The sequence below is a fragment of the Miscanthus floridulus genome, chromosome 5 (assembly GCF_019320115.1).
Source record: "Miscanthus floridulus cultivar M001 chromosome 5, ASM1932011v1, whole genome shotgun sequence".
Taxonomy (NCBI): domain Eukaryota; kingdom Viridiplantae; phylum Streptophyta; class Magnoliopsida; order Poales; family Poaceae; genus Miscanthus; species Miscanthus floridulus.
Genome location: NC_089584.1, coordinates 80,959,906 through 80,975,325, shown reverse-complemented (window position 1 = coordinate 80,975,325; position 15,420 = coordinate 80,959,906). Strand labels below are relative to the sequence as shown.

Here is a 15,420-nt window from a genome sequence, read left to right as displayed (position 1 = left end):
GGGACTACGGTTTCTGTGTAGTAGGTTGTCCCTAACATCTGTTTTTGTGCAAGGATTGATCATGGTAATGTGTTTAGATTAGTTGTAAAGGTCTCTAAGTGGATTGCTGAGGATGAGTACGGGCTAGTGGCCATGTCTGAGCAGGAACATGAAATCTGGCTTGATAGGAATGATCATTATACTCTTGCTAAGTTTCATACTGAAATGGAAACAAAGATAATATGGGGACCTTCACAGACATTGGCAGTTTGGGTGGTTGAGCTGGACAGTCCCTCTCAATGGAAAATACGGAGGGATGAACATTTTCAGCAGCTTATACTTTCTAGATGGAATGAAAAAGAAGTTGTGCTTGTAGTGGATGTTGTCAATAAAGATGATGAATCAGTGAATACTTGCTCTGGTGTTAGGTTTGTCTCTGGTGTCACTTCTGCTGGCAGTGGTGTTCCTTGTAATGCTGGAAGTAGTCATGCTGGTGTTAATGGTCAAGGCAGCAGTGGTGGTACTGGTAATGGTCAAGGCAGTGCTGCTCATGGTAATGGTCAAGGCAGTGCTGCTCCTGATATAACACAAGGTAGTGTTGTACCTGATAATGTTGAAGGCACTAGTGACACTTGCAGTAGTCCTCCTTCTATGCCACCTGAACAAGCACAACCAGTAGATTGGGCTCAGTTGATTGTTGAAGAAGAAGCAAATGAGGATGGAGACGCTAAGGCAGCAGTTGATGAGGATAAAGTTTATGAGGCTATGGGTTTTGCAGCAGTAGATGAGAGCTGATGAAGCAGCAAGGGAAGCTATTCCTATCCCTGCCATGATAGCTGAGATGCAGGCTGATATGGATGAGGCAGCTGTTCCAGTTGATGACCATGATGATCAAGAACCAATGTTTGACTGGGACAGAGAAAATTCAGATTTGTCTGTTGGGGTTTTTTTTCCATCCATGGATGATTTTAGACTAGCAGTAAGACAACATGCAATAGTCAAAGATTTTGAACTTGCTACTGCTCATTTAGATACTGAAAGGTTTAGGGGACATTGTGCTTCTCTGGGATGTCCTTGGATAATTAGAGCTAGAACTCAGCATGGTGGGAGTGTTAGGGTACTAAATTTGCATTTTCATTGTTCAAACTAAATTTCTAAATTCTTTTTATGTTGGATTTTGAGGTGCTGAAATGTTTTGTTTTGGTGTAGGTGCAAATAAATGAAGGTGTGCATACATGTGCTGGAAGGAATAAGGTGCCTGGTGCTATGGCCTCACAGGCTTGGGTGGCAGAAAGGGCATTACCATATTTGAGGAGGATGCCAAACATGGGCCCAACAGCATTGAAGGAAGAGCTAGATGAAAAGTATGGCATTGATATCAACTACCAGACTGTTGTATATGGAAGAAAGAGATCTGCTGACAAACTTTTTGGTAAGCTAGCTGATTCATTTGATTGGTTGTATAGGTTTAAGGCAGAGGTAGAATTGAGATCACCTAGTAGTATTGTTGAGGTAGACAGTGAGGAAGTTGATGGAAAGGTTTATTTTACAAGATTTTTCTGCTGTTTCAAGGCTGCCATAGATGGTTTTAGAAATGGGTGCAGGCCTTACATTAGTATAGATTCTACCCATTTAAATGGGCTCTGGAATGGGCAGCTGCCCTCAGCTCAGGCGTTGGATGGCCACAACTGGATGTATCCATTGGCTTTTGGACTCTTTGAGTCAGAGACCAAAGAGAACTAGATCTGGTTTATGCAGCAGCTTAGCAAATCAATTGGCCCTATGGAAAATTTAGCTGTTTGCACTGATGCTTGTAAGGGTCTTGAGGCAGCAGTGGCTCAAGTTTGGCCTCATTGTGAGAAGAGGGAGTGTTTTAGACACTTGATGGAGAATTTGAAGAAGTATTATACTGGAGAGGTGTATGCCAAGAATATGTGGCCAGCAGCAAGGGCTTACACTCTAAACAAATACAAGTTCTTTTTTGACAAGGTTGTTCAAGCTAGCCCAGGTATTGTCAAGTGGCTCAATGAGCATCATAACCTACTTTGGGCCAAAAGCAAGTTTAGTACAGAGATCAAATGTGATTACATCAACAACAATTTAGCTGAGTCTTGGAATGCCTGGATCAGAGACTGCAAGGATCTCCCTGTACATTGCTTGGCTGATGCTATTAGGGAGAAGACATTGACTTTGTTTGCTAAGAGAAGAAGAATCTCTGTTGGTTTGGGTCCTGACATCTTGCTTGCTGTCATACACCAGCTAAATGTAGCCTCCAGGGGTCTAGGACACCTCAAAGTAAAGAAGGGTCATCCACATGAAGCAGAAGTCACAGAAATATATAAGGATCAAGAGGTTAGGAGGCATGTTGTTTATCTACAAGAGCATGCATGTACTTGTAGGGAGTGGCAGCTCACTGGGAAGCCATGCCCACATGCCCTAGCTGTCATCACTAGCCAAAGGCAGCCACAAATGGGCTTGTTTGTTCACCAGTACTACTCTGTTGACAAATTTCGAGCAGCATACCATGGTATAATCCCTCACATCACTGACAGAAACCAATGGCCAGAAGTTGACAAGGGTTTCAAGTGTCTTGCACCACTAACCAAGACAAAAAAGGGGCCAGGCAGGGAGAGGAAGAAAAGGTTCCTTGGACCATTTGAAACTAGTGGGAGAAGAACTAGGCAGGCAAAATGCAAAGATTGTGGGGAATTTAGACACAGGAGTGGGAGCTGGAGATGCTCACTTATAGGCACAAGGAAAAGGTTAATTCTAAACCTAGGTTCTCTATCATTCTTACCAATACTTATATAATGTACCCTCATCTATTTTGTTTCATGCCAGGAAGAGGACAAAGAAGACAGTAGCAAAACCTGGAAGGCCAAAGAAGGGAAAGAAGGACCAAGCAGATGGGGAGGGCTCAAGTGTTCAATCTTCACCAAGAACAAGACTAGCAACAGCTAGAGAAGCAGCTGACAGAGTAGCCAAAGCAGCTCAGCTAGCTGCAGATAAGGCTACAGTAGCAGCTAAAGCAGCTGAAGCTGCAGCAGCCAAAGAAGTAGCCAGAAATGTCCCTGATGTTGAATTGCAAGCAGCTAAAGCTGCAGCAGCCAAAGAAGTAGCCAGAAATGTCCCTGATGTTGAATTGCAAGTTGTGAACCAGCCAGAAGAAGTTGTTGCTACAAGGAAGATGACACCTAGGAGGAAGCAACTAGCTACCAAGACCAAGAAGACTCCAACAAAGAAGACTCCAACAAAGAAGACAGCAGGAACCAAGGGGAAGAAGAAATGAGACAAAGCTTCAATTCAAAATGTCTCTTATTTTGGCCCATGCTGTCCTGAACTTGTTTAGTCTTTTCTTTTGAAAACTGTGATGAAAAACATGTAATGGATGAGGCCACAATACATCCTTGTGTATGGATGTCAAACTGTGCAAGTGGCCAGAACAAAACCAGTCATGTAATGCAATGCTTAACTGAGCAGTTTGTTTCTATCACTTGATCAGTTTGTTTCTATCACTTGATGAGTTTGTGATCTGTGCATTTGCTGCCTATGCTCCATTCATTATCATCTGTGTTTCAGTCCCCCCATTGTTCATGGGATCTAATTGTTCATACACACAAAAATTGGAACATTGCTCACACAAAAGTAGGCTTATTTCATTTCATTGTTCAAACATACAGATCCAACATGGAAAGCAACCATTTTGAGTACAACATGTTACTTCATTGCAAAATACATCATTACACATCCAAACACTACACAAACAATACACAAAATGAATGAGTTTATCTTCCAGATCACATTGTCCAGCTTCTGCTCCAGGGGATGCTCCAGTGCCTGCCTCGGCTTGTCGACATTTGTGTAATCCACAGAATCAACTTCTTCGTCCAACATCTGTGCCCAGTTCGACGGCCGAACAACTATGACGCCATCGTCCTTTAGCTTCTGAAAGTACTGCTTCTCGAAACGATAGTAGCCATAAAGCTTCGGATACTGCATAAACGAAACTGGTAGTAAGAACCCTAGCTCAGATTTCAGGAACAAAGCACACCGACTGGATACTCATCGTGTTCCTTGCACACTTGAAATACAGTCGCCCCTGGTTTTCACCCTCCTTCTTCGTCCGCCCCTCAACCACCCTATCCAACCCACATTCCGGGCAAACGATCAGTGGAAAGCCGCTTAGCTCACCGACTGGATCGAAGTCGATGGAGTGGATGCGGGTGCTCCGAACCCCTTGCAGCCTGCTCCTGGCACGTCCACCTCTAGAGGACTCGGCGTAGTGAGTCATGTGCGGTGGAGGACGGAGGGAGGGAATGCGGCGGCGGCGGTGGTGAGTGTGTCCGGAGCCAAGGGAAGAAGAAGAAGGAGACAGGAGGGAGGGCAAATGGGCCGGCTGGAGCACCTCAGACCGGCCCATATAGCTAAGAGGATGGGGGCAGGGGCGGGGCCAGCGAGGTCATTTTGCCCCCTTCGCGCGCGCGGATCCGACGTGGCACGCTGTCCTAGAGCGCCACGACACCAAAAGTGGTAAAAATATATGGTTGGACGAGCACCGCTGCTGAAAAATTATGCGAACTCGGCGAGGTGAAATCTGAAAGAGTGGTTGTCCGTTATAATGGTAAAAAGTTAAATGTCCCGAGAAAACCACGCTGTGAGTGACTAGGTCGCATCTTCCCCATTCCCATTCTCCATCCACTCACCGGCGGCGGCGCAAGGGGAAGCGAAGAGGAAGCAACGCGATGTCGGCGACCACGGCGGCGGTGCCCTTCTGGCGGGCGGCGGGGATGACCTACATCGGCTACTCCAACATCTGCGCTGCGCTGGTCCGGAACTGCCTCAAGGAGCCCTTCAAGTCCGAGGCCGCGTCCCGCGAGAAGGTCCATTTCTCCATCTCCAAGTGGGCTGACGGCAAGCAGGAGAAGCCCAGTGAGTGATCTGCCCTCCTTCACCCGTTGCGTTCATGTCCGTCGTCCTTGATTAGATTCAACGCGATCTGCCTGGATGTTATGTGGTACGGTAGGATCCTAGGGTTTGCGATTTAGTTCTTAATAAAGCTGAGCATGGATATAGGTCTAGGTTGATCTAGTGGTTCACTGATGGGGTCCTGACTTCTGACGGTGATTTGTCTCATTTTGGTTCGCGTGCTGGTGGCGTTTTCGTTTCACGGCGAATCGTAGTTGCTGATGGTGTAAATCTGATCTAGTGTGGTAATTGATGGAGTTGGCCAAAATGTGATGGGTAGAAGGTAAATAATCAGTTGGCGCATAAGATGCCACCGTAGTCAACGGTCAGTACTCAAGAATCACATTTTCAGGTTTTGTGGAAGTGGTAAATCGTTTATCAAATCTTGTAGTTGGTTGTAAAGTGGTTTGTATTTCTGTTCTGTTTGAAACTTTGAATTGGATGATGCAAGGTGAAAACATTGTAACAAATGTCAGCATTCTGTAAAACCCAACCACCTAGAAATCCCAAATGGATAGTAAGTTGACGATGGTAGGGCCTAAAAATGTAGCACCAAAATGTGGTTTATTTGTCAAACCTGAATGCATCCCATGATGAATCATATATATGTGCATCTTTGGATCTCAACTTTAGAGAATATGAAGTATAAAGAGACTTTCCCACATTTAATTGTGAAATCTGAATTTGAAGATGGAACACAGAGTGTGTCGTCATAAGGAATTAAGGATGAAGTGTGATGTTAGAACTTACTGAAACTGCCATGACATGTTTCAGTAGCATTACTGTTATGTTTAGAATGGGGATTCACTTCCTTGAAGAAAATGTGTTCCTACAGCAAATAACCTACTGATGATAAAAGGGCGTACCCAGTGCAGAGAGCTCCCGCTCTGTGCGGGGTCTGGGGAAGGGTGTTAGTGGCAAGCCTTACCCTCGCCTGTGCAATGCGAGGAGACCGCGACTCGAACCCGGGACCTTCCGGTCACAGGCGGTAAGACTCTACTGATGATAACTTAGAGGAAATCATTGCACATGTAATATGTGTATATTGTTTAATTGTGCCAGAAATCCTGCTGAAGGATGGCTATTGATCGTGTTTCCTGATTCGTGTGATCATGTTCCTTCCCTGACCATGTTGCTATTCTGTTTGTGTTTTGTAACGTAACAAACTAACAAGTAACAACCATTTAATCAGTTAAACCTGTCATTGCTCATACATACAAGCATGTGTGCTCGACACACACAAATGTTTGCAAAAGAAAACCATGCACAATGAGGAAAAATGCATCCTTGTATAATAGACAATCAATTATTCTATAAAATTTGATGCTTTATGTTTAAGGTAGTTCCATGAAATTCAATGATTTGCGTTTAAGGTATTCCATGAATTTTTCTTCTTATGTTTCAAGTAGTGATAACCAGTTACATAATGATTAGAGAATGATTGTGCTCACTGTTTCAGTGCTTAATGCTTATGTGAAATCCCTTGATTTTTTTTCTTTGTGATGTAGAACTTGAACAATGGTAGCAGAGGGATGCATACAACTTTTTACATTTGTATAGTGAACACTTCAGTAAAGAAGCTGACAGATTGCAGTACTATTTAGCGCATGATACCTCAGTTTTATATAAGCATCATCCATAGCAATTACCGTTTGCATATCAAAGTAAACAATTGGCAGTTGTCGTATCTCTGTTAATGGGTTGCATATAATGCGTCTGCATCTATGATCTATTTTATCGAAGTAAGGCCCTCATATGTTGCTTGTATTCAATTGTTTGGTTGTTTTTTCTGTTCGTTTCAATACTATGTAGAACTGGATGAGTTTTCATTGGCACGGATAATTTTTTCCTATCATAGAGTATGAACCTGAATTGTGTTCAGTTTGCATGTATAGCTTTTGTATATTTCTTCAATGCTAACTTGGTTCTTTCTGCAGCTGTCCGCACAGAAGATGAATAAAGGTCTGGTGCCATGGTGACATAGTCCTTGCTACAGATGATTTGAAGTGTTGTTGCAAGTTTCTGGAACTTGCTATTTAGCTGGCTTGATTTTATTGTCAATGCTGAAGAATAAATACTTTTGCGACAATTGCCTTTTTGCAATGACGTGTTATTTTCGTTGCTAATTGTACTTGCCCTGCCAAATCAATCATGTGAACATCATGGAATGCTTCAGTTTTGTGCAATTTGGTGCCGACTAAATTTATTGTGCTGTCCGACAGATTATGTGCCTGGTGTCCTTAAAAATAAAGGAATAGTGAATGTATTCGAGTGTTTTTTAAATCACCCATTTTTTCCACCGTTCGATCAAGCATCGAAGCCCACCTTCAAGTCAGCTCTCTCGTCCCTATCTTCACCAATACGGTAGGTGATATTTGTCTTGGCCTCTGTCAATTAATTTTTTTTTATGCATTTACACTGTCTATTAGCTATATTTACAATGACTTATTACTATATTTATAATGACTTCTTTAATATAATTTATTGTACACAATTGTGTAATTTGAGGATAATATAAATATATGCCAAATTTCTTAGAAAATTTTACACATTATTTATGTGAATTCTAGCAGAGAAATATATGTCAAATTGTTTATAAATATCATCAAATTGTTCATAATTATTCACAAATTTCAGGAAAAAAAAACAAATTCGCATCTATGGAGGGCGGGGGGAAATTTTTTTTAATTTTAACACTTTTTGATAACTAATTTTAAATCTAACACTGCAAGTTTTTTTTAACTAACACTTTTGGCTGCGCCTATTGTCCTGGCGCGGCCAAATGCCTGTGCCGCGTCATGCATGGTGGGGCGGCAGAGGTCTGACGTGGCGGCAACCGGTTTCGGTGACCGTTGACGTGGCAGCTCTTGTCGCGCCACCGACCTTGGCGCGGCAGTGCCGCTCCCTGATCCGTGGCGCGACAGAGCCGAATAAATACCGCGCCCAGTCCTGCCTGCCCGAGCAGCAAGCCCGCCTGGCAGCCGCGCCCGCCGCCCGGCCAGCGGTACCTGAACGGTTTAATCCGAACGCGTCGCGCCGATAGTGGGAGTTATTCTAAGTATTGTTTGACGTAAAATCAATAGTATATTTATTTCTGTCTTTTGTTGAATTTTTTTCACGGCCGAATAGAGAATTTGATAAGCCAATGATTTGTTTTCCGTCTTTCATAATACGGTTAACCATCAGTTTAACTAATCGATTATGAAAAATTGCCACCGGCGTCGAGATACGCCGGGACTGCCGGTTCCCGTACTAGTTGGTACTTAATCGCGCTGGCAGTACTGCCGCGACGCAAAGAAACGAATATGAAACAGATAAATGAAGTCCGTACGTAAGTTGACAAGCTGGCACATAATATTTTCATTGTTTTGACATAAGTTTGACGTAACATAACCAAATAACCCCGTAAGTTTCGGACGTCAATATTCGTTTAACCTAACAAACTAAGACCCAGGAGTGTAAGGATTCATCGGACGCCTCTCTCTCTTCGGATTTGTTGGCAACACATTGAGAGTGTAGCCAACGTCGGTATGGTCGTGTCGACGGTGCGTATGGCTCGTACCCTACAAGTATATGATACGCACGATTACTTATAATTCTTTATGATCGTTAGTTCATAGAGCCTACGTATTTAAATAAATTATCTTTGATAGTACCTGTGAGGCTCCTTGGGTACCAAGCGGGGCACCACCTAGCTGACACATGTCGATCTCGTGCTGCGGCCAATCGTTCCACTGGTCGTGCTGTCTGCGGAAGCCCAGGGGTCGTCGTCATCGTCGTCCTCGGTTGCAGGGTCCTTCCCAGCGCTATGATGTGGTGGTGTACGCACCGCGGAAGTGGCACCTGTCATCTGCTGAGAAGAGTCGGCTGGTGTCCTCAAAGAGGCTGAAGACGTGGCACCCGACCGCGCCGGGAGTGGCGGTTCCTCATAAGGAGTGTCCATACAGCTAAGCTTCTGAGCTAGCTTTCTGCAGCTCTTCTTCACCTTCTGCATAAATAGACGTTAAAGTTAGTGCATTATCCAAACGCATATACACTAAAGAAAAATTTCCGAAACGGACAAGTTTATGTTACCTCCACAAAAGCCGCGAGAACGCCTGGCCCCTGACCTCTAGACTCGTGAAGCCGAAACGCTGCTTTGTTGGACAGCCTTGACAATTGTGTCGCCTGGGTACAGAAATGCGGTTGGACAGTTTTAGTACACATACTTAATACCAAAAGGATAATAAATTGTACTATTCAAGTATATTACCATGTATCTTTGAAGCGGGGCTCTCTCCAGCTGTGTGTCCTTCCTAGTGGTAACATCGTACACATCTTCGATGACATCTTCCTCCGAGTTCTCGTCAATCGCCATATTAGTGTACGGGGGCTTGATATGTGTCCTCGTAGACCTGTGAAGCCACCGCAGGTACTCGTCGAAGGTGTGCTGGTCATATGGAGGACCCACATGGACCGAATGTCGTACCCTGTTCTGCCACAAATGAATGCGCGAGCTGTGTGTCACGCGTCAATCCTTGGTCTTGTACCTCTTCCTACGGTCATACCTGTAACGAAACGATGTTAGTTGTACCACACACTTCTGGATTGTAGCATTGTTATTAATCGATAACGCACCCGTGCAATTCTTGGTTGGTGGAGTAAAGCGGTGGTGGGCAGCCTGTCATTCTCCCAAACTGTCTGCAGACCCAGATGGGCAAGTGAATCTTGACCACATGGAAGAAAATAAGAGGGACATCGCAGCGATACTCGTCTGACTCGTCCCTAGTGACATGACTGAGATAGTACTGGAGCTCCGGAGCATCCCAAGGACACCAATGCACCTGAATTTTGTAATTGAGTTATGTTGTGATATAGTGTACTGAAGGGTCGAGATGGCGGACTAGAGGGGGGGGGGTGAATAGTCTTTTCTAAAATTAATCGCGTCGGCTAACCGATACAAATGCGGAATTAAAATTAACGGTCTAGCCAAGACTATACCCCACTATATATGTTCACTAGCACCTTGCAAAGATAACAATTATGCAACAAAGGTGTCGGGCTAGTTAGAGCTCTCCTAAACAATTCTAAGAGCAAGGTTATACAAACCTATGCCACTAGTATTTTAAGCAACAAGAGAGCTCCTACACATGCTAGTAAGCAAAAGCACAAAGCTAACGATGCTCACTAGCAATGCTCAATAACAAGGCAACCAATGCCTAATTAGAGAGCGCAAATACTTAGCTACACAAACTAAGCAATGTGACTAACAAGGTTACTAAAACCAAATTAGCCACGCAAGAGAGCTACTTCTATGCTACACAAGCAAGAAGGTAATTAGCAAGCTACACAAGCTATCTAATTACAAAAGCAACTACATAAGCTTAATATGTATATAAGTAATTGCAAGCTTGTGTAATAGGGATGCAAACCAACGGGAAGAACAAGGTTGACACGATGATTTTTCTCTCGAGGTTCACGTGTTTGCCAACACGCTAGTCCCCGTTGTGTCGACCGCTCACTTGGTGGTTTGGCGGCTAATTAGCATCACCCGCTAAGCCCGCACGTCGGGCGCCGCAAGAACCTACCCCTTGAGTGAGGATAGCTCAATGACACGCTTTACTAGAGTTGCTCTTCGCGGCTCCCGCGGGGCGAGCACAATGCCCCTCACAAGCACTTCTCCAGAGTGCCGCACAAGCTTCTTGCGCGCTTCGACGGAGACCACCACCAAGCCGTCTAGGAGGTGGCAACCTCCAAGAGTAACAAGCACCACCGGCTTACAACTCGATCACCTAGTGCCACTCGATGCAACCTCACGATGCAATCACACTAGAATCACTCACTCACACAATTGGATGATCGCTATCAAGTATGTGTGAGATGGAGGGCTCCTAAGCACTCTCAAGCATGGACACAAAGTCCCCCAAGGTGCTCAGCACCAGCCATGGCCGAGGGCCACTTCTATTTATAGCCCCAAGGGCTAAACTAGCCGTTACCCCTTCACTGGGCAACGGTCAGGCCGACCGGACGCTCCGGTCGTGTTGACCGAACGCTGGACCTCAGCGTCCGGTCGCCCACAGACGGCCACGTGTCCTGGTTCCAACGGTCACTTGACTTGACCAGACGCAGCAGCTTTCAACTGACTGGACGCTGAACCCCCAGCGTCCGGTCGTTTCCAGTAAGGTACCGACCTCGACCGGACGCGTCCGGTCACACTTGATCGGACGCAGCCAGCGTCCGGTCACACTCCAACTTCTGCGTCATCGTACGTCAGCCTGATTGGACGCAGCCTGCCAGCGTCCGGTGCATTCAGATCCAGCGTCCGGTTAGTTGACCGACGCCAGCATCTTCACAACTAACTCGTTCTTACTTTTAACTTCTTCATCCTTGCTCCAAAGAGCCAACCACCAAGAATTTGCATCCGGCGCAATAGAAAATAGGCATACCATTTTCCCGAAAGCGCCAAATCACCATCTCCTTTGTAAATGTGCCAACACCACCAAGTGTACACCATCATGTGTATGTGTGTTAGCATTTTCACAATCATTTCCCAAAGGATGTTAGCCACTCAATTTGCCACGCCACTCGATCCTAGCGACAATGCAAAGTTAGATCACTCGAGTGGCACTAGATGACCGATATGTAAACAAGTTTGCCCCTCTTGATAGTACGGCCATCTATCCTAAACCCGGTCATAAACTTCTCTACACACCTATGACCGGTGAAATGAAATGCCCTAGGTTATACCTTTGCCTTGCGCATTCTATTCTATTTCCTCTAATGTTGATGCAACACATGCATCAACATGATCAACAATGATATGATCCACTTCATATCATCACATGATCATATTGGTTCATCGATCTTGACTTTACTTGCTCTTCACCGTTGCCATCGTCCATCGACGCCAAGTCTTGCTCAAGCTTCACCGTCACGCGGTCCATCACTCCAAAGCCTTCGACTTGCCCTTCACGCTTGCAACTAGTCCATCAAGCCAAGTCTTGTCTTGATCTTCTCCACCTTGATCACATGACTCAATGTCATGTCTCATGTGCATTTAAGCTCCTTCATCATCACATGTGTGAGCTTTGCAACATCTCCAAGCCATTTTCACCTTCATGGCTTATGTTGCTCACACACATGTACCTATGGACTAATCACCTGTGTATCTCACATAAACACAATTAGTCCACCTAAGTTGTCACTCAATTACCAAAACCAAATAAGGACCTTTCATGTACATCGAACAAGACACAGGTATGATAGTAAAGAGAGCGTAACCTGATGCTATGTCAGGACGTCGAGACCGTCCGTGTACTCCCTGTACTTGCACCTCGCATTCCCTCTAACTAACTCTGCTTCTGTCTAGATATACAGAGCTGTAGGGAGTGTATCCTGCCCGTTCTATTGCTGCATTGAACACGATAATGAATTAGCCATTAATAATGAATTCATATGTAACTGCCTCCAAGAATATAATGAACCGAAGTACTTACCGGTAAACCATTATTAAGGGGCCTCCCAACGGGCCATCGTTCCCAACACCACACCAGGAGTAGGTACGAGCAACCCCCAAGGTTCGCATATCCTGAGGTGTGACGACAGGCAACGCATAGCTGTCGATACGTTCATGTCAGGACTGCGCTGCCCCAGCTGTACGCCACTATGTTCTCCCACGGCTGTCGTAGTATGTCAAGGAACATCCAGCCGATCGTGTTGCCCGAGGCGTCTAGGAAGAGGAAAGCACCAAGAAAGTACCAGAGCCACACACGAGCGAACCTGTCGATTAGAGCCTCCTCAGCCTGTGGGTCCAAGTAATCAAAGCGCTCCGTGATCTAGGACGATGAAACCCCGGAACTTTTCCTAAAATTGACCAAAGAAAATGAGACCCCATGGCTGCAGGAAAGCAATGCAAGTATTAAATAAGCTTGAATTACTCACTTATTTTTCTTGGAAGCATCGTCGTCCGGTAGAAGAAAGCCAGTAAACTGAGCCACCAGCTCCCTCCAGTGATCGTTGTCAACTATCCCTGTCACTGGAAGTTCCCCCAACTGAAGGCCTAAAATAGCCTTCACGTTCTGCAACGTCAAGGTCATCTCGCCACAAGGTAGGTGGAACGTGTGGGTCTTAGGCCTCCACCTGTTATAAGAATAGAACGATTGTTAGTTGTCTCAAATTTGTTAGAAGAAAGTTTACGTACAAAGAATGCACTCGCACCTGTCTACAGCTGCAGTAAGTAGTGCTGGGTCAAGAGGCGGAAGACCATGGTTGACAACACGGACAAGCTCGAGAAAGCCGACACGCCGTATGTACGGCGCATAACGCTCGTCCCACTGGTGCGCCCTGGTGTGCGTGCGGGGCCTCAAAGGAGGTAACGACACCTCTGCGTCATTGTCACTCAAGATGTGTGCTCGGTGTTGGTCGTCGTACTCCACCTCAAGAATGGGGTACAACGGGTGCTGCGTGGGAGGAGACATCATGTTATGAATTGATAAATAAAGCGTTAGAATATTCAAATTAACAAAATTTAAATTAATATTAGTAAGTTCACGAACAAATCACTAACTTAACTATCCTAAATCCCTAAACCCAAAATCCTAACTATACTAGATAATAAATACATAATCAATCCCTAAAAAACCTAAACCCTTTTGGGTTTAGAGTAAACTAGTATCTATACCTAAAATCCCTAACTAAATAACTAACTATAAACTAAATAATAAATACATAAACAATCCCTAAACCCAAAATCCTAACTATACTAGAACACACAACCTCAAACCTACGTAAATCATAAATAAATTCACTAACCTAACTATCCTAAATCACTAACTATCATAAATCAATACCAATCATAAAACCCTAACTATCCTAAATCACTAATTATCCTAAATCAATAATAATAATAAAAAATATGAAATCAACCCTAACTATCCTAAATCACTAATTATACTAAATCAATAATAAAAAAATATAAAATCAACCATAACTATCATAAATTACTAACTATCCTAAATCACTAATTATCCTAAATCAATAATAAGAAAAAAATGAAATCGAGAGGAGGTACCTTAGGAGCAGGCAGCCTTGACGCGCCGGCGTTCGTGGCGCAGCCGGCGCGGGCGCTGCGCGGCGGGAGTGGCCAGGTGCGGCGTGGTCGGGCGGGTGAGGCCGGGCGGGCGCTGGCGCAGGGCGCTGCGCGGTGGCTGGCGGGCGCTGGCGGCAGGCGGGCGGGCAGGGTGCGTGCGGGCGGGCGGCCGGCCACGCGGTATTTATTCGGCTCTGCCGCGCCACGGATCAGGGCGCGGCACTGCCGCGCCAAGGTCGGTGGCACGGCAAGAGCTGCCATGTCAACGGCCACCGAAACCGGTCGTCACCACATCAGACCTCTGTCGCACCACCATGCATAGCGTGGCACAGACATTTGGCCACGCCGGGGCAATAGGCGCGGCCAAAGTGTTAGTTTAAAAAAAAACTTATAGTGTTAGATTTAAAATTAGTTATAAAAAAGTGTTAAAATTAAAAAAAATGGGGGGGGGGGGGGGGGGGGGGGGGCTGCGCTGCGCTAGGGGATGGCGGCGGAGGGAGCAACGACACCGGTGCCAGGGCGCGTGTGACGGACAGCCGGCCAGGGGGGGGGGAGGGGGACCAGTGCCAGGGAGACGCAACATACAACCGACCTGGGGGTGGCGGGGGACAGCTGGCCTTAGGGGGTGGCTGCATAGTGAGGCCGGTGCCGCGGCGTCCGGGCGGTGCCGTGCCGGTGAGCGGGAGCCTTCCTCCAAGGCGAGCCGGATCAAACGCCACAACGTGCACGAGTTCGATCCTTCTGTCCATAATTCGGTTGACAGAAGAGCCCAACTCACCCGGTTGATATATAGCAATACTGGTTGAAAACGGAATGATCGAGACAATCTCGTATTTTGAGAAATCCAGGATAGATCGAATATGCATCACTACACACACGAAGCTCTTACCTAATGCTATCTTCAACAACATGACCCAAAATATAAGACATATTTTATGTTTGGGTAGCACTGCAGGTAATGAGTTCAATATCTATTTTTTGTCTTTTCCAACCATAGGATCCAAAAGAAAACTCTTTCTGTAAATGAGTCTTCAGGAGAGAGGATACTCATATTTAAGTTGTGCCTTTGCTGTAGCTCAAAATAAGTCTCGCATATAGATATACTCAGTTTCCAAGATTCATTTTGGTTTTAGGTACCCTTATGGGTCATCTATTTTTTTGGTTTTTGGATGCCCATACGAGTCATCCGTCTAGGCGCCATGGCATGCTGCAGGCGGCTGGTCCCCCGGCATATGCCCGTGTAGGCGTGTAGCCCAGCAGCTAGGCACAAGCCATGTCCCACGCAAACACAATGAGAGGCTAAGGGCTTGTTTACTTTGTGCCTTTGTGCCTGCTCCAGCGAACTGTCTGATTTTAGACGCACGGAGCTGAGCTGCCTCAAACACAATAAGAGTATGTTTGCTTTGTGA

The 15,420-nt window shown here is 45.5% G+C and overlaps 2 protein-coding genes across 4 annotated transcripts; both read left to right on the top strand.

Moving 5' to 3' along the window:
• Window positions 1–808: 808 nt before the first annotated feature.
• On the top strand, window positions 809–1,722 carry LOC136454819 (uncharacterized). Its single transcript, XM_066455089.1, has 2 exons — window positions 809–1,096; window positions 1,189–1,722. The coding sequence occupies exons 1-2, from the start codon at window positions 809–811 to the stop codon at window positions 1,720–1,722; spliced, it is 822 nt and encodes a 273-aa protein (XP_066311186.1).
• Window positions 1,723–4,621: 2,899 nt separating this feature from the next.
• On the top strand, window positions 4,622–7,210 carry LOC136452444 (ATP synthase subunit epsilon, mitochondrial-like). Of its 3 annotated transcripts, none has more exons than XM_066453060.1 (3): window positions 4,622–4,908; window positions 5,820–5,932; window positions 6,882–7,210. In XM_066453060.1, exons 1-3 carry the CDS (start codon window positions 4,722–4,724, stop codon window positions 6,921–6,923), a joined length of 342 nt encoding a protein of 113 aa, XP_066309157.1. In that variant the 5' UTR covers window positions 4,622–4,721; the 3' UTR covers window positions 6,924–7,210. The 3 variants fall into 3 exon arrangements, 2 of the variants coding, with proteins under 2 accessions (XP_066309157.1, XP_066309158.1); XM_066453061.1 differs by having other exon boundaries at window positions 4,623–4,908; window positions 5,815–5,932; XR_010758835.1 differs by having other exon boundaries at window positions 4,771–4,908; window positions 5,780–5,932.
• Window positions 7,211–15,420: the final 8,210 nt, after the last annotated feature.

Bases quoted from the DNA above. Each gene is read 5' to 3' on its own strand.
- LOC136454819 (XM_066455089.1), top strand. From the start codon at position 809: ATGATAGCTGAGATGCAGGCTGATATGGATGAGGCAGCTGTTCCAGTT. The intron at 1,097-1,188 runs GTACTAAATTTG...GTTTTGGTGTAG, and splicing joins AGCATGGTGGGAGTGTTAGG to GTGCAAATAAATGAAGGTGT.
- LOC136452444 (XM_066453060.1), top strand. From the start codon at position 4,722: ATGTCGGCGACCACGGCGGCGGTGCCCTTCTGGCGGGCGGCGGGGATG. The intron at 4,909-5,819 runs GTGAGTGATCTG...TACCCAGTGCAG, and splicing joins CGGCAAGCAGGAGAAGCCCA to AGAGCTCCCGCTCTGTGCGG. The intron at 5,933-6,881 runs GTAAGACTCTAC...TTCTTTCTGCAG, and splicing joins GGACCTTCCGGTCACAGGCG to CTGTCCGCACAGAAGATGAA.